The sequence below is a fragment of the Microcaecilia unicolor genome, chromosome 4 (assembly GCF_901765095.1).
Source record: "Microcaecilia unicolor chromosome 4, aMicUni1.1, whole genome shotgun sequence".
Classification (NCBI taxonomy): domain Eukaryota; kingdom Metazoa; phylum Chordata; class Amphibia; order Gymnophiona; family Siphonopidae; genus Microcaecilia; species Microcaecilia unicolor.
Genome location: NC_044034.1, coordinates 235,950,298 through 235,977,613, shown reverse-complemented (window position 1 = coordinate 235,977,613; position 27,316 = coordinate 235,950,298). Strand labels below are relative to the sequence as shown.

General features: G+C 41.6%; 1 protein-coding gene across 1 annotated transcript in view; it reads right to left on the bottom strand.

The window, feature by feature from the left end:
• Positions 1 to 27,316, bottom strand: part of NALCN (sodium leak channel, non-selective) — a 690,956-nt gene that overhangs the window by 132,835 nt on the left and 530,805 nt on the right. Inside the window, 1 exon segment of the mRNA XM_030201343.1 lies at positions 417 to 510. Within this exon segment, the coding sequence (XP_030057203.1) occupies positions 417 to 510 (94 nt within the window).

Here is a 27,316-nt window from a genome sequence, read left to right as displayed (position 1 = left end):
GGCATGCCCCTATTTAACTGATCGTTCTTTATAGAATTGCCTTTCACATATCTTTGTTTGTGAGGATAACTGAACCCACTAGAAAAAAAGAGATTGGTAACAGTGATTGGAGTGGCAAAAGAGACTGGCAGCAGTGATCAGCATGGCAAATGGTAAAATTACAGCATGGGCAAAGAGGACAATGAGCATCTATTGCTTTAATAGAGCTGTGTACTCAGTCCTTTCCCCGGTCACATGGAAATTTACAGAAAAGGAGAGAAAGGGGTTTTTTTTAGAATCACCAGCTTTTCCACCAAGTTTAGTACTACGTGTAAATGATGTGGACTTGCAGTATCCACTGTACCTGCAAATTCTAATGTAATACGAATGTTAAATTATTGGAAAATTGTCCAACATAATATCAAAATAACTCATACCTGGACGAGGTGGCAGATGAAGAGGTTGTGCTATCTTCAGCCTGCTTTTAAGATCTTCCCATCTTCTTTGATCTACAGTCAACAAAGCAGTACCCTAAAGGAAAGCACAAAAACATTTGGAACAACTTTGATACAATAGAATAGAAAACAAGAGTTGTCTTAGTGTCTAAAATAAATCTATGTCAAGAACAACCCTAAATGATGCAGATATGACGTCTAAATCCAACTTTGGATGTTTGCACAAAACGTCTAAAAATCCAGTAGTGAACATGGCCATTTTGAAACCTGAATCCAGTAGCGAAAATGGCCATTTACTACATATTGTTGTACTCAGTGTATCTATCTTTTCGGACCATTTTTGAAAAAAAAAAAAGTCCAACTGAAAAACGTACAAAATCAAGCCATTGGGATGTAGGAGGAGCCACCATTCTTAGTAGACTGGCCACACAGACATCTCAGCAGAGATGTGGGGCACTGAAGTGGACTTCACACAAACGTCGCAGCTACACATCTCACCATTGCCCCCTTATACTGTATGGTGAGCCCTCCAAAACCCACCAAAAACCTTCTATACCCAACTGTATACCACTCAATAGCCCTTATGCCTGTAAGTGTATGATCTGCTCCTTTTGATCACCATTTTGGAATTTGGGGATTGCTTGCCCTGTTGTTTCCCTAGCTTCTCTCTTTGTCAGGCACATCCTATTCCTAGGAACAGGAATTAGACCTGTCCACAAGATACTGCTGTAAGGTTATACAAGCCTGCTGCCATTCCTGGTCTTTATCATAAAGTCTTGCTTCCTTACCCCTTTGTAAGACACCACCGAATTCTATAAAAGTCGCTAAAAATTGTGCATGTAAATTTGGATGCGTTCCCAATTTACGCATGCAAATTATTGAATAACAAGCCAATTACTGCCAATAATTGACAAGCAATTAGCAATTATTAGTGCTAATTGAATTTAATTAAAAGTCATGCATGCAACCAAAAAGGGGCCATGGCCACAAGACAGCCATGGGTGGATTAGGGTGTTCCTTTAATTTATGCACATTTTTATAGAATAAAGGGGATCTGTGCATGGATCTGCGCCTAATTTAAACACGAGGATTTACACCAAGGTTTCAGTGGTGTAAATGGTTGCACCTAAATCACAGTTGCAGGTGCTAAGCGAAATTCTATAAATGACACCTAACTTTAAGCACCATTTATAGAATAGGGCTAAGTAAGTGCTAATTTTAATTGCACCAATTTTTAGGCGCCATTTATAGAATTTAGCCCTAAGTGTTTATCCACTGGCCCTAGAATCTGCTTCTCAGACACTTGCAAAAGCACTCTAGACTCTGATTAGAAAAAAAACCTTCAGGATTGCTAATTGTTTTATCCTTTAAACCTGCCAGCTCCTCTGGCTGGCTTGCACTACAGCCAAACTACACATTCCATTGAACTTTTCTGACCCCTCTAGGCAGGTTTTTCTTTCTTGCGCTAACAGCACCGCTATCTTCTAACCAGAGAAAACTAAATCCTGCCTATTTGGCATTTATTACACTGTTTGAGGTTCCTCTCTAGGGCAGGGATAGTCCCATTTATTTATTTATTCCATTATTTAACCCGTCCTCCCAGCAGTGCCCAGAATGGGTTACAAAATTACATTCATATATAATAAAACAGTACAAAACCCTACACTGCTGTATTGAGGCCCCAAGGCCTGGAGGTAAGTGAATTGTCTTCTTTTACAGAGAAGCACTAATCTCACCACTGCCACAATATATAGCAGTGTGAGTGAGGGCAGGGCCTGGAGTCTTCTCAGCCATACACACAGGGTTGCAGGTAAAATAAAATCACCTATATATACTGACGGTCTGTTACTTCATAGCAATATAGTGGTTGCGGTTCAGAACAGTCATGCACTAGCATCATCAGGTTCTATCTGCAGTCAAGGGTATCTCCTGCCTTGGCAATCTTCCTTATATATACAAGTCCTGGAGGCAGAGACTTGAGCATTGCTTCCTACCTCAGGGAAACTACTGATCTACAGCTAGGTCTCTTCCTTGGCACTCCAGTGGCCTAGTTAGCATAGACTGGGAGGTCCTTACTTGGAGCTACTCTTCCTTCCCTGGGAATCCCCTTAGGTACTGCAGTCCCAATTTCCACTCCCTTGGAGGATTCCTTTGGGGCCTTCCTGATCTGCTCCAGAGCCTCGCCCCCCTAGACTCAGTAGGCTAGCTCCACCTCCCTTAAGGTGGCTCAGTTTCAGTGACAGTGAAGGAGAATTCTTAAGGAAAACTGCTTTGTACCAGTGGGGCCACGGGGGCCTGGGCTCCCCCAAATTTCTTCTGGGCCCCTGGTTTTGTTGGCAGGGATCCCCAACCCCCACCAGCTGAAGCCTTTATCCAGTGTGGTTTCAGCGCTGCCATGTTACCTGGTGCCCTGCTCACTCTTCCCCTCAAGTTCAGCACGTTCCTTTTAGTGAAACTGAGCATGCTCAATTTCACAAAAAGGAGCGTACAGGACATGAGGGGAAGAGCGAGCAGGGCAGGCAACCCGGTGGCGCTGAGACCGGAACTAGATGAAGGCTTGAGCCGTTTTAAATTGTGGTGGCGAGGTGGCGGGGAGTGGCGAGGCGGCGGTGGAGGGGGGCGGTGAGGTGGCAGTGAGGTGGCAGTGGGGCGGCAGACCAAAATGTGCCCCTCACCTCAGGCTCTGGCCTCCTCCCACTGCAAGGTCTGGCTACGCCCCTGCTTTGTACTACTCACTCCCTCGCACAGAACAATTCATACACAAGCATATACAAACACATATCATAGTCTCAAAAAAGGAAAAGAAAATTGGGAGGGTCAAGAAATACATTATTACAGAAAAAGCAAAGTGAAGAAAAGAAAACAGCATCACCAGCTAATTCCTAAACTAACTTGATACAATTTTTAATCCCTTTTTACCATCAGTCGTTAAAGAGACCAGAATGAACTGCCTCTTAACCAATTCTTCTTGAGCCTGTTTAAGTCCGTTCAAGCACATTGGATCATAAAAAAACATATTCTTTCCTTTGGAATTTCACAGTATATTTCCTGGAAATTAAAAAAAAGGGATCCCAATATATAAAGATCTGGCCTTACCTTAAGAAACTCTGTTTGAGCTCCTTGGGTTTTAGAAGAAACATCAGAATATACATATAAAACATGACCTTGTAAAGGTGCCAATCTTACCTTGAAAATATGAAAGACAATACCAAAACTCTATCAGAAACATTCCACAAAGGTGACCAACACAGTCCTCCTGCACTGAAGTCTCCAAGGAGGCAGTCAAGTTAGTATCCAACGGATCATCTGCCTCATCTCCCAATATCCTCCCCAAACTTCTTGGAATATAAGAGGTCAATTTATAACTGAGCATCACAATAGGTGCAGCAAGCTGAGCACTAATTCTATAATAGCATCTGGGTACCAAGATTTCAATATAGAATACTACCGTATATCAGTATCAACATATCTATATTTAGGTGTGCCCACTCATGTCATGCCAATAAGAGGCCTAAAGGTGCACGACTACATGCAGCACTTTGACACGTAACTTAACAGTACAGTACCCGGTAAGTTACGTACAAAAATGCTGCCCTGTCCATGCTCCTCTCCCTATGAACACCCCCTTGCACTTACGCTCACCTGGCACTTACATGCAAATGGTGCTTAAATTTAGATGACAAGTTATAAAATGAGGGGGATAGGGACAATTCTACAACAGGGCATTTACAGTTAAGGCCTAGTAGGAATCTATTCTGTAAAGGAATATAGGCGCCTATTTTTCTTTATAGAATACTAGCCTAACTGGGTATATGCAACATGTAGGTACAAGCACCTGCAGCAACCATAGAGCTGGTGTAAATGTTAATGCCTACGTGCCAGAGATATATATATATATATATATACATACATACAACTTATAGTATTCTATAAGTTATGAGTGTAAGTTTAGCTCTCACCCTTGCTCCATCCCTGTACATGCTCCCCTTGCAAATACACACCATGCAAGATATGTGTGTATATACAGAACAGTGCTTAGGTGGAATATTGGCATACATGCACTATTCTAAACATTTATATGCATAATGCACGTTAATATTAGCACTTATTCCATAGAATTCCCCAATAGCATGCTTCCTTTAGAGACCTTTTGGAGAGAAGAGGGGCCCATAGGTAAAATATCCAGGAAATATTGATTCAACATCTCTTTAGCAGAAATCAGATTATTATAAGGAAAATTTAGAAATCTAAAATTATTGGGACTGGAAAAGATGTTCAGCCCTCTCTATCTTATTCTTTAACATTAAATTTCCCTTCACCAATGAACTATTAACAGCCTCAAGGAAATGAAGCTTCCTAGTATGGTCTGATACATCACCTTGTACTCTCTTATTAACAGTTTCCCTGGAGAATTAACAGAGTTGTGATAAACAGCCAGAGTCAATTCCATCTTAGACACCACTCTCCAAATTTCCAAATTCAATTGTTCTTTATAAGAGTTCATAGATAATGGACCCCCAAAACCTAGTGTCAGACTGACCACTGGCCCGAGGACCCGCAGCAGTAGAGAGCACACTCTCCTCTAGCTTCCATCTAGTCTAATCACTTTTGATAGGTGGTTAAGGACCCATAGCCCTTATTGCCTGAGGGCTCAGAACACTGTGAGTGTGCCCCTGCCAAATCTTGAATAACCAGTAAAAGATACTGGCTTCAATACTGTAGTGATAGATGAGGACCTCTCGCTATCCAAGAGGCTTTGGCACTCAGGGGTGTGCTGGTAAATTTTTAACAACGGGCTCTCTCTCCGGGCATAGCCAGCCCTGAAATTTTGTGTGTGTGTGTGTGGGGGGGGGGGGGGGGGGGGGTGGAAATACATGTCTCTTTCTCCCCTCCCTTGTGTGGGCACGCCAGGCATACCTTTGCTGAGCCCCACCAGCCAATAAATGGACTGCCACCGTTCTCTGCTGCTTGTTTCTGGCTCTGAGCAGCATGATGGAACCTTCTTGCGCTTGCAAGAAAAGTCTCAGCCTGATGCTCAGAGTCAGAAACAGGAAGCAGGAGCAACAGCAGTCTATTTACTTGGGTGGTGGGGCCAGCATCACTGCCAGCAATGTAAAAGAGAATTCAGGAGGTGGCCCAAGCCCACATTTTGGGAGTCAGTTGTTAAAGTAGCCATGGGGAGGCCTACTTTAACAACCGGCTCCCAAAATTCTTAAAAACTTAACAAACGGCTCTCGCAAGCCCGTGAGAGCCCGCTCCAGCACACCACTGCTTGGCACTATCACTCCCAAGGGGCTACAGACACAGATAGAACTGATGTCAATTAAGCTGTCTCTTTTTCATTCCTTCTAACATGAATCAGGGCCCTTCTATCCCCTGACCCAACAAGGGTTCAAAAGAGCTAGAAACTTTAAAGAAGGGATTTGAAGATATTTTCTCCCAATGCTGTATTCAATCTGAGGGCTTTCAGCAGAGAAAGAATATTGGAGGTAGTCACATAAGTATCCATTGCTCCTTGCACACCTTCCCCTTCTTGCCCATAATGAGGTGATGCAAGATCAAAAATAAAACACAACAGTACCTGTTGATAATGCAATCACACTCCTTTATAGGTAGGTTGTGCCTCTTCAAGCACATGACCATAAGCATATGACCACAAGCTGTGAACCATCCAACAACTAGAATGATGGCTGGGCTTTCTTTCCACATGACTCTTGTGATCCCTCTCTCTGTAAGGAATTTCTCTTTTAAAATAGGCTTGAAAGCAGAGCAAGTGTTATAGGATCACTTTCAGGCAGTGGATGAGACTTAAGCTTCTATAACAGGGGTGGGCAACCACAGTCCTTGAGGATAAGAACATAAGAATAGCCATACTGGGTCAGACCAATGGTCATCTAGCCCAGTATCCTGCTTCCAACAGTGGCCAATTCAGGCCAAAAATACCTGTAAGAAACCCAATTAGTAGCAACATTCCATGCTACCAATCCTGGGGCAAGCAGTTGCTTTCTCCATGTCCATCTCAATAACAGACTATGGACTATGTAAGCCGCATTGAGCCTGCCATGAGTGGGAAAGCGCGGGGTACAAATGTAACAAAAAAAAAAGACTTTTCCTCTAGGAACTTGTTCAAACTTTTAAAAAACCCAGATACGCTAACTGCTCTTATCACATCCGCCGGCAGCAAGTTCCAGAGTTTAAGTATTCTTTGAGTGAAAAAATATTCCTTCCTATTTGTTTTCAAAGTATTTACATATAATTTCATTGAGTGTCCCCTGGTCTGTGTACTTTTTTGAAAGCGTGAAAAATGGATTCATTTCTACCCATTCTACAACACTTAGGATTTTATAGACCTTAATCTTACTCCCCCTCAGCTGTCTCTTTTCCAAGCTGAAGAGCTCTAACCACTTTAGCCTTTCCTCATATAGGAGGAATTCCATCCCCTTTAATTTTGGTTGCTCTTCTTTAATCTTTTCTAATTCCGCTATATCTATTGTGAGATATGGCGATCAGAATTGAATACAATACTGTTTGCTTTTTTGGCTGCTGCCACACACTGGGTAAAAGATTTCAGCTTATTGTCTATAATGACACCTAGGTCTTTTTCTTGAGTGATGACTTCTAAAGTGGACCCCAGCATTAGATAACTATGATTCGGATTATTCTTCCCAATGTGCATCACTTTGCATTTATTGACATTATAGTTCATCTGCCATTTGGATGCCCAGTCTTCCAGTTTCCTAAGGTCGTCTGCAATTCTTCACAATCCGCATGTGTTTTGACAACTTTGAATAGTTTCGTGTCATCCACAAATTTAATCACCTCATTCATCACTCCAATTTCCAGGTAATTTATAAATATGTTAAATAGCATCTGTGAAGAAACAGTGTGTAAATGTATTGGATATTTTCCTGCATTATGTTCTGAAGTATATTTCTCCTGTTTGGCCAGAAGATGGTGCATGTTTATGCTTAAAGCTGTTAGAGAGGACTGACTTCTCTTTCTTTATTTAGCACACAGAAAATATGAAGTGTCTGTAGTGATGCAACCAGTTTTTATTTGAAACTTGACTGTTCTGGGCTCTGACTGGCCTGGAGTTTTGAAAATTACCCAGCAGATGCTGGCTGTTGCTTCAGTCTTAGCCTGGAAAAAGAAAGAAACAGATATTTTTGCTAAGGCTCTGTGAACAATTATATGTCCTGATCTTCCCAGGTACTGTTTAGACAGTATGCAAATGTTTTAGTTAGTTTTCTAATTGACCGATATTTCAGTTACCTGTTATTGTTGCACATTTTTGTCCACTGTTCCAAGTTCTTAGAATAAACACAACTGTTTGTTCGTTCTGCCTGTCTGGACTGATAAAGAATCCTGGTGGTTTGTGTGTTGGATCTGTGAGTGCTGTCTGAGAACTGTAGGACCACTGGAAGTGTGGCACCAGTAATCTAGAAATCACTGGGGATAATTTGGGAGCGGGAGACTCGCCCAGAGGCTGTTGTGACCCAGTTGGTGGGAGGAGAGTGCCAGTGTAAAGCACAAGCAGCAGGTGCAGGCAGACCTGAGCTATCCTGGGGATAGACCCTCTAAGTGGCTGCGGGGTAACCCTGGGTAGGTGGCTAAGTATTTCGTCACAACACCGTCCCAGTACAGATCCCTGTGACACTCCACTATTTACCCTCCTCTATTAAGGCTATTTAACTCTATCCTCTGTTTTCTGTCCAATAACTAATTCCTTATCCAAAACAGAACATTACCTCCTATCCCATGACTCTTTAATTTTCACAGGAGTCTCTCATCAGGAACTTTGACAAAAGATTTCTGAAAATCCAGATACACTACATCAACTGGCTCACCTTTACCCATGTGTTTATTCACTAAGCCTTCAAAGAAATGAAGCAAATTGCTAAGGAAAGACTTCTCTTGACTGAACCCATGCTAGCTCTGTCCCATTTAATCATGTTTGTCTATGTGGTCTGAAATTTTATTTCATTATAATAGTTTCCACTATTTTCCCCGGCACTGATGTCAGGCTTACTGGTCTGTAATTTCCCAGATCGCTCCTGGAAACCTTTTAAAAAATCGGTGTTACATTGGCCACCCTCCAATCTTCAGGTACTATGGATGATTTTAACGACAGGTTACAGATCAGTAATAACAGATCAGCAATTTCATGTTTGAGTTCTTTCAGTACCCTGGGTTGTATGCTATCTGGTCCAGCTGATTTATCATGTTTTAACTTGTCAATTTGGCTCAGTATGTCTTCCAAGTTAACCAAGATTTCTTTCAGTTCCTCCGCATCGTCAACTTTGAAAACCATTTCCGGTACAGGTGGATCTCTTATATCTTCTTCCGTAAAGACTGAAGCAAAGAATTCATTCAGTTTCTTCGCTATGGCCTTGTCCTGCCTGAGTGACCTTTTCGCTCCTTCGTGATCTAATAGTCCCATGGATTCCCTCACAGGCTTTCTGCTTCTGATGTAGGTAACCACGGTCCTTAAGGGCTACAACCTACTACTACTATTTAGCATTTTTATAGCGCTACAAGGTGTACGCAGCGCTGCACAAACATAGAAGAAAGATAGTCCCTGCTCAAAGACCTTACAATCTAATAGACAAAAAATAAAGTAAGCAAATCAAATCAATTAATGTGTACAGGAAGGAGGAGAGGAGGGTAGGTGGAGGCGAGTGGTTACGAGTCAAAAGCAATGTTAAAGAGGTGGGCTTTCAATCTAGATTTAAAGGTGGCCAAGGATGGGGCAAGACGTAGGGGCTCAGGAAGATTATTCCAGGCGTAGAGTGCAGCGAGACAGAAGGCGCGAAGTCTGGAGTTGGCAGTAGTGGAGAAGGGAACAGATAAGAAGGATTTATCCATGGAGCGGAGTGCATGGGAAGGGGTGTAGGGAAGGACGAGTGTGGAGAGATACTGGGAAGCAGCAGAGTAAGTACATTTATAGGTTAGTAGAAGAAGTTTGAACAGGATGCGAAAACGGATAGGGAGCCAGTGAAGCGACTTGAGGAGAGGGGTAGTATGAGTAAAGCGACCCTGGCGGAAGATGAGACGGGCAGCAGAGTTTTGAACCGATTGGAGAGGGGAGAGGTGACTAAGTCTGGTTTTGAAGATTTACACAATGAATATAGATGAGATTGATTTGCATGTACCTGCTTCCACTGTATTCAAATAGATTTCATTGTGGAAATCTTGAAAACCTGACTGGGTAGTGGAGCTTGAGGACCATGGATGCCAAATTTTGTTCTATAATGCTTTCAGCAATAAAGGGTTCTTCCTATGTTCTTGATTCATGTCCCACAATGGGTTTAGCACTCCTGATCATTTTGAAAAGTTCGCTCCTATGTCTGTCTCTCTACTGCAGTGTTTATCAATCTATAAATATAGGGTTATATCCAGCCAGTCAGGTTTTCAAGATATCCACACTAACTAAGCATGAGATAGATTTCCATATAATGGAAGCGGAATATGCAAATCTATCTCATGCATATTCATTCCTGAAACCCAGAGTCATCAGGCCTAAACTAAATGAATAAATTATCCACTTAGCAGCTACATTTATTAATCTTTTTATGAGAAAAACATCCAAATGCAGATTTATGCTACTTTCTGGTCATTTTTCTCTTTTGAAAATGAGCTCCGTATAGTGATTTAAAAGAACCAATGCTATCTGTTTAAGTTTTTTTTTGTTAATTGTTATTATACAAACTATTCTTACAAGTCAAATACTTGAACAAGAAAAGCGGAAAAGTAAATTACAAGATACTTCACAATAGGGGAAAAAAAAGGAAAAAAATTATTATTCCTTTTTAGATCACCTGTGGGGGGGACGTGTACATGAAAAAAAACTCAGGAGACAAGCTTAAAGAAATAATTTCAAAAATGCTTAACACGCTATATCCCCACCCTAGCCATTACTTAATCTCTACTATTGGATATTACCTGTGGTCACCTTTTTTAAATCTATAAAAACATGTAATTATTCTGGAAGAAAAAATACATATTTTAATTCAATATAATTAACTACAGATTTACATGGATAGTTGAGATAGAAAGATGCCCCTATTGCCAAAGTTTCCGTTCTTAGAGCCAAAAAAGCCTTCCTCCTTTCTTGTGTTTGTTTTGTAACATCAGGAAATTTCCACATTTTTTTACCATAGAACAAAGTTTGTAGATTTCGAAGGGATAAATGCTTCACCGCTTCCAAGTCTTGTTTGAATACAAATCAGACCAATAAAGTCACTCTTTCAGAATCTTCAGACAATGATGCTTCTAATAATTCAGATCTCTCTATATAAAACGCACCTCCAACGTTCTAATGAAGCCTCACTTTCCCAACATTCTAAAAGTGAGGCGGCAGAGACCACTTTTTCTCCTTGAGTGTCTGCCCCGCCCACGCGTCCAAAGTAATGACGTCGAGGGCGGAGCACTGACACTCAACGAATTGCAACAGCACCCCCACCCCGAAGCATCACCCAAGCCCCTCCCCTGCCAATCTGCGAGACACGCAGGAGGAAGAGTAGGCAAACACAAGGAGCGTGTTTGCCTACTCCTCCCCCTGCCCACGAAACAACTCTAACCCTCCCACCCGGCGCATCACCCCAGCCCCTCAGCAACGGCGCATCACAAAGCGCATACCCCCCCCCCCCCGGCGCATCACACAACCCCCTCCCCCCGTCGCATCACCAAGCCCCTATCCCGTTGAGGGCGGAGCAATGACACGTGCACGTGTGACTGTTTGGAGGGAGGTTGCCGCCGGGAGCAGAGGGCACAAAGAACATGCGTGTGCGCATTGAGCGGCGGGTAACGGCTGGACCCTGTGCCTCCGATCAGGATGGGAGAGCGGATGGGATGCCGCTGCCGCCATGGCCGAGCAGGAACGAAGCAGTGGGGGAGCGGGGGTTCGAGGACGTGCAACCGGTGGCGCTAGTGGACCAAGAGTGAGCACCGCCACCGTACCAGGTTCCACGGCCGCAGTAGCTGCTACCACAACCACCACTGTCGCTCCTTCCTCCTACCCGCAGCCCCCAAGCCTGTCAGCATCAGCTCGGGTGCCCAGCCCGTGCACATGAACCTGTACGCTCTGGGAACTGCCAGCACTTCCTCATCCTACCCTACCTCAAGTATTCTTACATATCCTTCCCCTTCTCCTCCCTCCCAGGTCGTCACATCTTCTCTTTCCTTCACTGTCGACAGCTATTGTTGCATATTCTCTTCCCTCCTCCCAAGACTGCTATCTCCTCTCTCTACCCCCTACCTCAGAGGTTGTCACGTCCCTCTTCTTTCGTAAGTTCTGTTAATTTTTAAGAAGTCCCTGTCCTGATGAGCTTACAGTATAGGTGGGTTCCCGAGGCAACAGAAGATGAAATAGCATGCCGTCTTGAAACCCTAAGGTTTTGTGCATGCATATTTGAATGTATTTACACTGTTTTTGAAGAAATTTCACTGAAAGGGGCGAACAGCAAGAATAAGATGGACATAGGCAGTAGACAGTTTCTGCACAGTAGGTTCTTCTTCAGCGGCTGTCACTGCTTCCCCTTTTCTTTCTAGCATTCCGGGTGTCTAATTTTTTTGTCCTTCTCCCTCATACAGATATCACTGATTATACAATAAACTCCACACACACACTCAACCCCACATAGCAACTTTAACACACTCTCCATCACTTCCACACACACACATTCTATCTCTGTGACACACATGACCTTTCAATCTCACACACAAAAACACCGCCACATCCCCTCAAAAACACAGCAAAAAACACACACACATACACTGAATAAAGCACCACACTAATACCAGCCAGCAACAACATGGCCAACCCCCCCCCCCCCCAACAAACCTGACCCCCCCCCCAAGCCCCCTGCAACACCCTCTCAGTTCACCACCCCCTTCCCCCCTATCATTGTGAGAGACACAATAACACAAACACTCGCCCCCAACCTCACAGCCCACCCCACCCTCTCTCACTCACACACACACACACACACATACACGAACTCCCCCTGTGACACACACACAGACACTCACACAATCTATCTCTATGGGCAGAATTCACAAGGCAGAAGGGTAGCTAAGGGAAGTACAAGGGAACAACGGAAATTGTCCCCCATACACTCACACAGTCACTCGCACAACCACTCTCTCAAACATACACACTCCAAGGAAAACTTTGCTAGCGCCCGTTTCATTGTGTTCAGAAACGAGCCTTTTATACTAGTTTATTCAATAAATCTTTCTTACTTTCTTGATGAATCATTTCCAAAGGTTCCTCCTAGACTCTTTTATTTGGTATATAATATATCTGGTTTATCGGAGGAATAGCTTCCAGGGTAAATTTCAAAATTTCAAGCAAATATTTCTTGAACGCTTCCAAAGGGGTAACACCTGGGGATTTTGGAAAGTTCAAAAAGCGAAGATTTAATCTGCGGTTGTAATTCTCAATCTGCTCAACTTTTCAAGGCAATATCATTTTGTCTTTTATCATTATAGCTGAAAAGTCTTGTAACTTCTTAACATCTTCTTTGATTGTAGTCACTTGAGTATTAAATTCTGTCTTAATACCTTCTAAGGAATTAGATAGAATATCAACAGCACTCACTAAAGCTAAAACTTCAGCCATAGATTTGGCCACTGTAGTATCCAATTGTTGGAGAGCTTCCCATATGCTCTCCAATGTTACCGTCTCTGGCTTTTTTGTTGGCGTGACGTGCTCAGTTGAAACACAAACAGGTCTCAAACCTCCATCGGGACTTGCCTTCTCAATACCTCGATCCAGAGGCCTACCCTCAATGCATTCCGATTCGGGAGACCTCCGTTGAGACAAGCGACCTTCTGGGAGAGGCAGTGGGTTGAAAGCTGGGGGAGAGAGAGTGACATCCAGCCCCAAGTCTCCAGGGTCTCCTCCTCCTAGAGCAACAGCAGGGCTCCTCCCGGTATTTTGGGTGGGGGGTTCTCGTAGCGAACCTTTCAATAGATTGCTGCTGTGGAGAGGAGGTTCTGGCCATCAAGGAAACAGCCTTAACCGGCCCTTTGCGTTTAGTATGAGGCATCAGGATTGAGGAAAAACTGTTAATTCAGAGCAACCAGCGAAAGAGCTTAGCCACGATCAGCAGCATGTCGCCATCTTGACACGCCCCCCTGTTTAAGTTTTTGAAAATCTAAAGAGAGAGTTATGACTTCACCACCTGGTAACTAATGCATATTGGCCCATAGATTATTACTGTTTTCTTCTTCCTCCTTCTCAGTCTCTCCAAGCTCTCTCCCCCTCTTGGCTTTCATTTTATAATCTTATCTTTCATTCTTTCTTATCTTGCCATGCTTTTTCACTTCTCATGACACCTTTTCATATAACCTCTCTATTTCTCCATTTCCCTTCTCTCTGAGGTCCCACAATAAAAACAGTTTAGCACAGAAGGATGCTTCAATAATTATACTATGTTGAATACTAGTAGCTGAACAATGCAATACTTGGAGTTAAGGTACAGAAGCTCAACTTGTGCAACAATCTTGTTAGTTCTAAATGGGTGATGAATCAAATGATTGACAATAATGGAGGGGAAAGAAGTTTTTTCAAACTAAGAACTACTTCCTGTTTTATTTGATTCTATTCCTTTCATCTTCCCTCAGTTCTGAATGCTGAGTATGAAGTAAAGTATATTCTGTTTTGCATTGACAAAAAATGTGATTACTGCTTCTTAAAGTATTTTAGAGCCATCAACTTCTCATTTAAATTGTGAAGTTTTATTTGATTTTTTAAAATGAGAATATTGTAAAAATTCATTCTGGATTGGATTTAGAGTATGAAGCATTTGCTTCTGATGTTCTTTTAAGGTTCAGAAATAATTTATTCAGAGCAGTCAAAGGAAATTAGTAAGTAATATTTTAAACCAATTTCAACAAATTCATTAGAGGATCTCTGTGAACTAGTTACACTCTTTGTCCCCCTGCTCCAGGTTTTGACTCATGTCCATCAACTTTATTGATGACTATTAATGATGTAGCAATTCAGTCCTTTTTGCCTCCAATTAATGAATCTTTGAAACAAGGCGTAGTCTCAATTAGTTGGAAAACTGTGGTTGTACACCCAGTTCTTTAAAAACATACACTAGAGTCTAGCAATTTTAGACTAGTTTCTAATTTGTCCTTTTTATCTAAAGTCCTAGAGAAAGTACGGTAGTTTTATTACCATTGCTCAATTTTGTTGAAGAGCAGGGTATGCTGTCTGATTTTCAGTAGGGTTTTATGAAATTTCACAGCAACAGCATAGTTTTGATAGACATTGTTGTTGATAGCTGGAAATACTTTTATAAAAGGATTGATGTTCTTTTGGTTTTGCTAGATCTAAGTGCAGCTTTTAAGACTTTGGATCATTCCATTTTATTGAACCAGTTATCTGGAATTGGGATCTGTGATGTTGTTTTATCACGGTTTAGATTGGTTTTAGAAGGCAGATGTCATTATATTTCAGTCAACTCTGAGCTTTCTAAACCAAAGCCCATGTTGTTTGGTGTCTCTCGGGGCTCTCTCTTTCTACAAGGCCTGTAATTGATACTGCAATGAGCCATGGGATCCATATTCATACTTTCGCAGATGACATTCTGCTATATAGTTCTTTGGGTTCTGTCTACGGGGATCAGTTAGATAAGTTGTTGATTTGTCTAACTGCAATTGAGAATTGGATGGTACTAAACAACCTTCAACTGAACTCTTCTAAAATGGAATTTTTGTGGGTTCATAGAGAAAAGTTGCTCTTATTCTTGCCCTGTTATGATGTGGGATGGATCTACTATAGTAGCAAAGGATCAAATATGTAGCTTGAGAGTTGAACTGGACGTAGGGCTGGCTTTTGAAAATCATGTTTCATGTATTGTCAGTTCCTGTTTCTATTGTTTGCATCAACTTTGTAGACCTCAGCCCTATTTCTCTGTATCTGATTTTGCTCAACTAATTTAGGCCTATTGTTTTACAATACAAGTCAAGGTGATAAAGAAATACAAAATTTATCCACAGGAAATAACTCCATAAAAAGAATAGGAAAGCAACCAGTCATACAAGAAACATGGCCATAGTACCAGAGCAAAAAGACTGCAGGCTTCCTCAAATCAGAAAAAAACAATTTATCCAGACCTTACTTCTTGTTAACCACCAAAGGCTAATATAAAAAAAGTGGGATTTCAGGCCAACTTTGAACATTTTGAAAGAGGAATCTGAATGAAGAGAAAGGAGTAGAACATTCCCGAGGAATGAAGTAAAAAAGTAAAAGGCACTTTTTCTGACAGATTCCCAATATGCATGGGAGGGACATGTGATTTAACACATTGATGATTAAATGTATTATTTATAGGACTGCCGGATAAGAGTTTAAAGAGACTTCAAAGTGTGCAACATGCAGCTGCCTGGCTCTTGACAAATTCTGGATTGTATAGACACATTAGTGTAGAACGAGTAGAAGTGAATCGATTTTTCGCTTGTTCCAAAAGAACAAAGACTAGGGGACACTAAAGGAAGATATGGAAATACTTTTAAAACAAATAGGAAATATGTTTTCATGCAATGAATAGTTAAGCTCTTGAACTCTTTGCTGGAGGATGTAGTAACAGTGGTTAGCGTATCTGGGTTTAAAAAAGGTTTGGACAAGTTCCTGGAGAAAAAAGTCCATAGTCTGCTATTGAGACACATATGGGGATGCTATTGCTTGCCTTGGGATTGGTAGAATGGAATGTTGCCACAATTTCTGCCAGGTACTTGTGACCTGGCTTGGTCACTGTTGGAAACATGATACTGAGTTAGACGGACCATTGATCTGACTCAATATGGCTATTCTTATGTTCTTATTTTCTTAAAGTACACCCAAATTTATGCGTACCTTATAGACAAAGCCTTTATTTCACATGGTTTATAGAATACGCTGAGTGCCCATCCGCGTGACTAAATTTAGTCATGGGCAATTACGTCAAGTAAAACTTGCTATAAATGACGATGCCTAAATTAGGTGTGGACCGGATGTATTCTATAAGAATGCGCATAATTTTAGAAACACCCATGACCTGCCCATTACACGCCCATGGCCATGCCCCTTTTTCAACTAGGCAGTTTAAAATTTATTCGCATCATGTTATAGAATACTCTTACAGAGTTCTGCGTGTAAATTCTAATTAATGCCCATTAGTGTCAATAATTGCTTGTTACGTGGCAAATATCAGCGCTGATTGGCTTGTTAAGTAATTAAATTGCATGCATAAATCTAGAATAAGGCTGGATTTGCATGTGAAACTTAAGTCTCGCTATATAGAATCCTGGGGATTATGTCCATTCTTCTTTCTATGCACTGGCTCCCAATTGAGAAAAATGGAGGCTCATTTTCAAAGCACATAGACTTACAAGTTATATAGGTTACTATAAGTTTAATTTTCAAAAGAGAAAAATGTAAAAAAAAGTGGCAGAAATCTGCATTTGGATGTTTTTCTCCAAAAAACATCCAAATTAGTATTTTCGGAACCAATTATTACATGCTTTTCTATGAAGTCTGTCAGAAGTGTGATCAAACCATAAGAGGGCATATCAGGGACATGTTAAGGGTGGGACCTTGGCATTCTTAGAACTTGGACATTTTTGGGAATAAAACAAAAATATCCAGGGCTTTAAGTTGGACATTTTGGTCTAGACCTGTTTTATTAATGAAAGCCACAAAAAAGTGCACTAAATGACTAGACGACCACTAAAGGAAATCAGGGATGACCTCTCCTTACTCTCCTAGTGGTCACTAACCCCCTCCCACCCCCCAAAAATGAGATTAAAAACATTACTTACCAGTCTCTATACTAGCCTCAGATGCCAGGTCCATTAGAGCAGCATATGGGTCTCCCTGGAGCAGTCTAGTGGTGGGTGAAGTGCATTGCAGACAGGTGGACCCAGGACAATACCTCCCCCTACCTGTTACACTTGTGTTGGAAACTGTGAGCCCTTCAAAACTTACCAGAAACACACTGTACCCACATATAGGTGCCCCCTTCACCCATATGGGCTAATGTAGTGGTGTACAGTTGGGGGTAGTGGGTTTTGGGGGGCTCAGCAAACAAGATAAGGCAGCAACAGTGATATTTGTACCTGGAAGCATTTATTTGAAGTCCAGTGCAGTGCCCCCTAGGGTGCCCCACTGCTGTCTTGGGATGTCTGTGTGGCAAGTTTACTAAGAATGCTGGCTCCTCCTACATCCCAATGGTTTGATTTTGTTATTTCCAATTGATAAATAAGGGTTAAATAAAAAAAGTACAATAAATAAATAATTATGATTAAATTAAAAAGGGGCCCTTTTACTAAGGTGTGGTAGGCCTAACGCGGGACTACTATACGCAAAAAGGGCACTACCATGGGACATGCTAAGGCATCCCACAGTAGTTTCCTGCTCAGCGCATGCTAATTCCATTCTGAAAAATATTTTTTTTATTTTCCAGCATGGGAGGCTGTATATATTAAAACTGACAAAATGGAGTCGCAAATATAAAATGGACTCCAGAAGTGCAGCTGGAATAGCTGACACTGAAAATCTGACATTATAATAACCTTAATAAAAGAATGTACTGAGAACCCTGAGTAAAAAGGGAGTAGAGGCACGGATGTCTCCAGCATGACCATGAGATGAAAGTAAGAACAGAGGTTGGCAAGACATGTGAAACAGGTGTCTGATAGTGCAGCATGAGGGAAAAAAAGGGGAGAGAAAGTTAGACACCAGAAGGTTTGAGATAAACTAGTAACGAGCTAAATGAAATGCAAGGAATGTGTGATGATGCCAGAATTATGTGTATATATGAAAGGAGACATTTGTATATGCAAGCAACTTCTTCTTAACAGGCAACTTCATCTCTGTATTTGATGAGATTGTTCCTAACTTGCTTCCTATGTAATATTCTTGCATAGCCCTGTCATCCAAATGGCAGTTGAATAAAAAGAAAAATTATACAGCATTTTTGCTTTTATTTCTTTATTTTATTCTTTATTCTTTTTTGGTGAAGATACTCAGTAAACAAGTTTAGACGAGGAGGTTTAAACAATTGGCGACCTGCGCGGCAGGACCGTGCACGCACAGCCAATATTTTTTTGGTTCGATTTTTGCATTAAGGTGTCCCGATCTTACGATACTGGCCAGCTCGTGAGAGGTCCACTGCAATTTTCCGATACCTACGGATGTTGATTGATCACCGGTGCATCGGTCTTACGATACTGATCAGCTCGTGAGAGGTGCTCTGCAATCTTCTGATTCCAACGGATGGTCAGAAAGTACTTCGGAAGAATTTCACACACAAAACCTGGAAAGATCCTATCTACGTAGGACCATTTGAGATCAAGGAATTAACTCATACATCAGCAAGATTATCAGACCATACCACTTGGGTACATTTATCTGATATACGTAAGGTTCATGATCTAGGACTACCTGAGGAAATAGAAACCACTATTGCACCTCCAGAGAGTAGAGAACATTGATTAACAACATTACCAGTGAAAAAGGATTATGAAGGCTTTTGTAATCTGTTTGCTGGTAGGACTTACTTATGGACTCAATACATATGTTGAGAGAATTCAACATGCCTCAAAGACTCTTAATCTGACTAACTGTATTGTTTGCACTCCACTTGTTACTTCTGTACTTACCATTCCAGCACATGTTCATCCTTACTCTATGATTAAGTTACAAGGTATTCATAACTGTTTCAGTAATGGTACCTGCTATTTGGGTCGGGGTCATGAACACAGACAATATTGGACCAATGTTACTGCTCAACGTCTGCCTTCTTTGTTTGCTCATACCATTCCTGCACTAAACTATTGGTGTCTGATAAACTCTAGTTCACTCCAGGGTATGATGCCTAATGTTTTATGTAATTATACTTATGACATACAATCTCGAAATTGGACTGTGTTACAAGGATCCTATGTCATAAATCAGACTGCAACATCTATAGCTTGTGCTAACAAAATGTTCTGTAACCGAACGTTCACAACTTCTTATGTGACTTCTACTAACCTTACTCTTACAAATTTGACTTTCTTCTTTTCATTATGTCAATTTAATGCCTCTTCTATACAAGCCATTACTGCTATGCCTACTGCATGTTCTTCACTTAAGGCACTAAATAATCCTATTTTTCCTTTTTCTCAAACATATGCTTTATATCATAACCTAACTTCTCTACAGTCTTTACGGTTGGGAGATTATTTGTTATGTGATAATATCCTGTACACCTATCTTCCATCATGTTATAAGTTCTGCACTCTTGTTCAACTAAATTTATTTGATTTGATTATTCCATTAAATGACACATCACATAGTTCTAATAGTCAGAGACGACGTAAAAGAGATGTTTCTAGTACCTCCTTTAGTGCTTTGACAGGAGATGACCAAGCTTTACAATTAGCATTAGATTATATTAACAGTACCTATCCTATGACTAAGACACGTTTAGATGCTTTGTCAGCCACTGGATGGCTTCCATTTGCAGGATCTGCTATTGCAGCTGAAATGGGTATGTCAATCAGACGCTTACAATCACTATTACATGTTGTAACACATGAATTAGATATAGCTATAACAGCACTTCAAGAGGAAATTGATGATACAGCGAGATATGCAATGCACACACGCATGGCGGTTGACTTTATGTTAGCCCAATCTGGAGGAGTGTGCAGCATAGTGAATGATACATCGTGTTGTTCACTTATTAGAAATCAATCAATAATTGTTAAAAATGCAATGCAGCGCATTCTTTCACTGGCAAGAATTGAAGTGAGTGATTATAGGGGAATTTTAGACACATCTTGGTGGGATTCAATAACCGGATGGTTTGGATCCCTGAGCCCATGGTTAAAGGGTCTTGTTTCAGTCACAATGGTCTTCATAGTTGTAATACTGTTGTTGCTTTGTCTTATCCCATGCTGTATGAAACTATGTGGGAACATGATGACAAAGATAACAAATACTACTATGATAACACATAGGGAACATGTTAACATATATCCAGGACATGGACAGACAAAGGAAAGAATGGCATGTAATAAAATCTATTCAAAGATTAATCATGAATAACACTTGACAGAAACTGTATGCTAGCTATGACGGCCTCTAGAAAGGGAGTAATGAGAAATACTATATCCCCATAGAGCTCAAACATGCTAGACATACTATAGTGTTTGCCAAAAAAAATTGTGAACGCTGCATACAGCGTTCAAGGGAGGATTGTATATATTAAAACTGACAAAATGGAGTCGCAAATATAAAATGGACTCCAGAAGTGCAGCTGGAATAGCTGACACTGAAAATCTGACATTATAATAACCTTAATAAAAGAATGTACTGAGAACCCTGAGTAAAAAGGGAGTAGAGGCACGGATGTCTCCAGCATGACCATGAGATGAAAGTAAGAACAGAGGTTGGCAAGACATGTGAAACAGGTGTCTGATAGTGCAGCATGAGGGAAAAAAAGGGGAGAGAAAGTTAGACACCAGAAGGTTTGAGATAAACTAGTAACGAGCTAAATGAAATGCAAGGAATGTGTGATGATGCCAGAATTATGTGTATATATGAAAGGAGACATTTGTATATGCAAGCAACTTCTTCTTAACAGGCAACTTCATCTCTGTATTTGATGAGATTGTTCCTAACTTGCTTCCTATGTAATATTCTTGCATAGCCCTGTCATCCAAATGGCAGTTGAATAAAAAGAAAAATTATACAGCATTTTTGCTTTTATTTCTTTATTTTATTCTTTATTCTTTTTTGGTGAAGATACTCAGTAAACAAGTTTAGACGAGGAGGTTTAAACAAGGCATGCCCATAGGTGAAGAATAGGTGTGCCTGTGCTAATCAGGTAGTGTGGGCATTTTACTGTGTGCTATCTGATTAGCAAGGGAATAGCAGGGGAGCCATTACCACGTCCTAAATATGTGACAGTAAGGCCTCTTGTGGTAATGGCCGTACATTAATGGGGAAATTAGCATGTGGCTATTACAGGAAAATATGGCAAGGTAGCCATTTTATCACCACACTAAAAGTGACCACAGCACGTGGAAAACTCACGCACTTAACACTAGCATCGGCCACTTTTTAGCACGGCTTAGTAAAAGGACCCCTAAGCATACAGCATGACATGGTCATGTTTGGGCAAAATCTGTATCTGGAGTATACAATACAAAAATTCAGAAGAAAACATATTAATATACAGTCATGAATAAAAGAAATAATTCTTGGAGATATGTCTGGACAAACCAAACCTAAATAAGAGCAAGTTACTGACACACACCATGGAGAAAAAGCTTATTATTATTAGCATTTGTATAGCGCTACCAGACGCACGCAGCACTGAACACCTGACACAAAGAGACAGTCCCTGCTCAAAAGAGCTTACAATCTAAATAATACGGACAGACAAGACAGTTATGGGTGAGGGAGTAATGGAGCTAAAAAGCAGCAGTGAAAAGGTGGGTTTTCAGCATAGATTTGAAAACAGGAAGAGATGGAGCTAGACGTATAGGTCCAGGAAGTCTATTCCAGGCATAAGGTGCCGCAAGAGAAAAGGAGCGAAGCCTGGAGTTAGCAATGGAGGAGAAGGGGGACGACAAGAGAGATTTGTCCAGTGAGCGAAGTTCACGGGGAGGAATGTAGGGAGAGATGAGAGTGGAGAGGTAATGGGAGGCTGCAGAGTGGATGCATTTAAAGGTCAGTACAAGAAGTTTAAATTGAATACGGAAGCGGACAGGGAGCCAGTGAAGTGACTTGAGGAGCGGGCTAGTGTGGGTATAACAATTCTGGCGGAAAATAAGTCGTGCCGCAGAATTTTACTCTGGATTAATGTACTAGATGTATATCCACAGATAGAAGTCAATTAAAACAATCCCTTAAAAATAAAAGTAAAGAGAAGCAAAAGAACTAAATCACAAAGATTATATTTATAATTCATAGATACTAATTATATTGAAAAATATGTTCAAAAATATTTAAGCCAAATGAATCCCCTGAAAATACATTTTAACATAATCTGATGACAAATGTTAATATCATATAAAAAAAAGCATATCCTATTTTATGAACCTTTAAATGCATTTATTGTATATTTTTCATTTGTAGTGAACTTTATTTATCAATTGGAAATACACAGTTTGAGCTTTGGTCCTGCTGTTTGCTACTTTGTGGTTGTTTGTAAGGGCCCACTGCCTCTTTCTTTTATTAGGAAAAAGTAACCAGCCTCTACTCATCCCAGATAATGAAGAAAGAAATATATTTATATGCAATCAGTTTTCAAGAGAAAATCAGTATATGAGAAAGAAAAATCTTCCCAACATTAACATATAATAGCAGTATAAAATCATTATTATTGTCTTACAGCCTTATAAAATTCATGAAGCTGTCACACCATAGTCATAAACAGATAAATTAACAATATAATAATGTACTAGGAAAGGCTGTGAAATTATGTATTTATTTAATGTTCAAAAATGGAAACAACAGGGACACCTACTGTGAACAATTTATAACCGCATTAGCTTTATTTGCATGTAAATTAAATAGAAAATTTATACAAAACTCTTTATTAACTAATTTAAGTAATAGCCTTAACTTGTTTTACAATAAAAAATGAAATATACTAAAACAGGATGAATTCAAGAAATACCTTTTGGACTATAATAATGTGAATTAACTTCCAAAATACATTCACCCTTGTGAACTGCATTTGGCTTTTCCTGGAATGCAGGTGCAGAGTGGGTAATTTTATATTGGGCAAGCAAGACATGATATGCATTGGAAAATGGAGACGCTGAAAAGTACAGCTGTATTTTATAAAAGGTGCATGGAGTCATATGTCTGGCCCCAAAGTAAGGGAAAGGGATGGGGTTTGATATAGTGCCTTTCTGTGGTTACAATCAAAGCAGTTTACACATTATATACAGGTAATTATTTTACTGAAGGCGTCAGACTAGGCAGGATTAACAGGGCCTTGCACTTGCCTGAAGACCCCCCAGGACCACCAATGCTTTCAAAGCCCTTGTGAGGGGTGGTGTCTTCAGCTGGGGGGGGGGGGGGGTCTTGTGCAGGTGGGACCTTGTGCCTGGGGAGATCTGGTGCATGAGGGGTTCTGCTGCACAGGGGGACTTGTTCCAAGGGGAGGGGCTTAAACTGGGGGGGGGGGCATCACTTGTTGAATTCTTCTCTGAATAGCCATTCTAACTGCCTATGCTGAAACAGACTAGTTTGTGGGCAGTCTGGGGGTGGAGAGGTAAATTAGCCAGTTAGTGGCAATTTTCAGTCTGCTAACTGGGTAAGTATCCACATAAAGTTAGGACAGCAAAATAGCTGTCCCAACTTTATACAGCGAATTAACTGGGCACCAGTCTAAATATTTATTTATTTGTTGCATTTGTACCCCACATTTTCCCACCTATTTGCAGGCTCAATGTGGCTTACATAGTACCGTCAAAGGCGTTTGCCCAGTCGGTGGATAATAAATAGTTGTATAGTGATCGTATGAGGTATAAGTGGAGGGTCAGAATGGATGAGGATTGTGTGATGTCCTGTTCGATCATAGTCATGCTGTGTTGGTAGGTGAAGAGGGTTACGTGGGGTCGTTGGGGTAGGCCTTTTTGAAGAGGTAGGTTTTTAGTGATTTCCTGAAGTTCAAGTGGTCTTGGATTGTTTTCACAGCTTTTGGGAGCCCATTCCATAGTTGTGAGCTTATGTAGGAGAAGCCGGCTGTGTAAGTTGTTTTGTATTTCAGTCCTTTGCAATTTGGGTAGTGTAGGTTTAGGTAGGATCTTGATGATCTGACTTTGTTTCTTATTGGTAAGTCTATAAGGTCTATAAGGTCCATCATGTATCCTGGGACTACGCCATACATGGGACTAAGGTGCAGATTTTGAAGATGATCCGTTCTTTGATTGGGAACCAATGCAACTTTTCTCGGAAGGGTTTGGCACTTTTGAAGCGCGTTTTGCTGAATATCAGCCTGGCTGCTGTATTTTGGGCGGTCTGGAGATTTTTAATGAGTTGTTCTTTGCAGCCCGCGTAGATTCCGTTGCAATAATCTGCATGGCTTAGGACCATTTTGTATTAGGCATAAAAAAGTTGCTCTTGGGAAGAAAGGTTTTAATTGTTTGAGCTTCCACATTGAAGAGAACATTTTCTTTGTTACAGAGTTTACTTGGCTCTCGAGGGTAAGGTTGCAATCGAGTATGACACCGAGTATTTTCAAACTGTCCGAGGTAGGGAGGGTGTGTCCTGGAGTATTTATGGTTGTAGGTTTGTATTTGTTATATGGAGAGGATGAGGCAATGTGTTTTTTCGGTGTTCAGTTTCAGTTGGAATGAATTTGCCCAGGAGTCCATGATGTTCAGACTATCGTTGATTTTGTTGGTTATTTCGGTCAGATCATGTCTGAAAGGGATGTATATTGTAACATCATCTGCGTAAATGAATGGGTTCAGGCCTCGGTTGGATAAGGACTGTACCAGTGGAATCATTATCATGTTGAAGAGTATTGGTGATAATGGTGATCCTTGAGATACTCCGCAGACTGCTTTCCACAGTGGTGATATGTTTGACTTTGATTTTACTTGATAAGTTCTGGTGGTTAGAAAGCCTTTGATCCAGTTAAGTACATTTTCTTCAATCCTGAAGTGGTCTAGTATTCCTAGTAGTATGTTGTGGTATACCATGTCGAATGTGCTCGACATGTCAAACTCGAGGAGGAGTATGCTTTTGCCTGTGGTAATCTCCTGCTTGAAGTTGGCCAGGAGGGTGACTAGGACAGTTTCGGTGCTATGGTGGGATCGGAATCCTGATTGTGAATTATGTAGTATTGAGAACTTGTCCAGGTATTCTGTAAGCTGTTTACTCACGAAGCTCTCCATCATTTTTACTACTAATGGGATAAACGCAACTGGGTGGTAATTGGTAATATCGTTTGTGCTTTTCTTGGCGTCTTTTGGTATTGGGGTGAATAGGATGTTGCCATGTTCCTCAGGGAAGAGACCTTGTTGTGACATGAAGTTTAGATGGGATGTAAGGTCTGCTATGAAGCGGTCTGGGGCAGACTTGAGTAGATGACTGGGACATGTATCCAGTTTGCAGTGGGTCTTGGTGAACCTGTGAGTTGCTTGTGTAACTGATTCGGTGCTGAGGAGATTAAATGTTGTCCAAATGCGGTCAGATATTGGCTGGTGTTCACTTAACTATTAGTTCAGTGGTCATACCTGGATAGTCAAAGACGGAAGCCATTTATGCCTGGCATTGAATATCCGGGGTTAAGTCAGCCTGTGGCTGGAAGTCCTCATATTGGTATCAGAGGCCCCACACAAGTTTGAGAGTAGGTGGAGGGGACCCTGGGTGGTGCGTAGGAGACTGGGGCCTCTGACGTATGAAGTAACCCGGGGGTCTGGAAAGGTACAGACTTTCCATGTTAATCTAATGAAGCCCTGGATTGAGAGGGAAGGATTTCAGGCTCTGGCTAAAGAGGAGGCGGAGGAGGATCTGGGTCCCCAGATAAGTGAGATTTTTAGGACTGGGGTACCGGACATCAACGCCCACTTAGGTTTTGCCCAGAAAAGGGAAATGCAAGAGCTCCTGAGTGAATTTAAAGATGTTCTAACACCCTGTCCTGGGCAAACTCATGTGCTGCAACATGAAATTGTAATGGAGGAGGGGAAGGTGGTTAGGCAGAGGCCTTATAGGCTGTCCCCCCCAAAAAGGCAGGTTCAGGAGATGTTGGGATTTGGGGTGATCGAGGAGTCCAATAGTCCCTGGTCAAGCCCGGTGGTGCTGGTGCCTAAGCAAGATGGGTCATGGAGGTTTTGCATCGATTTCCGGCAGTTAAATACCATTGCGAGGACTGATGCTTACCCCATGCCCCATATTGATGAATTATTAGATAGGCTGGGTACGACCCAGTTCCTCACCATCTTAGACTTGACCAAAGGGTACTGGCAAATCCCCTTGTCTGAGGAGGCCCGTCCTAAGACGGCCTTCAGTACGCCCCAGGGACTTTACCAATTTACACGCTTGCCTTTTGGGTTGAACTCGGCGTCAGCTAGCTGCCAACGCCTTCTGGATAGGGTGCTGCGACCACATCAAAGCTATGCTGCAGCCTACATGGATGATGTGGTCATTCACAGCAGAGACTGGAATACCCATGTAGCCAGGGTTCGAGCAGTTCTTAGTTCCTTCCGGAAGTCTGGGCTAACGCTTAACCCAGAGAAATGCCACTTTGCCCAGAGGATGGTGAAATACCTGGGGTATCTGGTAGGTCAGGGCGAGGTGAGGCCGCTTATTGACAAAGTCCAGGGTGTCCAGGAGTTTCCCCGGCCGAATACGAAAAAACAGCTAAGGGGGTTCTTGGGGCTCATTGGGGTATTACCGCCGGTTCATTCCCCATTTTTCCACCCTGTCCGCCCCTCTAACGGATATGCTGAGGGGGAATAAGCCCCATCAATTAAAGTGGGGGGGAGGAAGGAAGGAGGGCGATAGAAACCCTGAAAAAAGCCTTGTGTCAGGAGCCCGTGTTGAAGGCCGCGGACTTTGGAAAGGGGTTCGTTTTGCAGACTGATGCTACCGGGGTAGGACTAGGAGCGGTGTTGTCCCAGGTACATGAGGGGGAAGAGCATCCAGTGCTATACTTGAGTAGGAAGCTCTTTCCACATGAAACCCACTACTCAACGACTGAAAAGGAGTGTTTGGCTATTATATGGGCAGTCCAGGCCTGTCAGGTGTATTTGGAGGGGAGGGAGTTTAAGCTGGTAACCGATCATGCTCCCCTAAAATGGCTTAATCAGATGAAGAATAACAACACCCTCCTAATGCGCTGGTATTTAGCTCTGCAGCCGTTCCGCTATTCGGT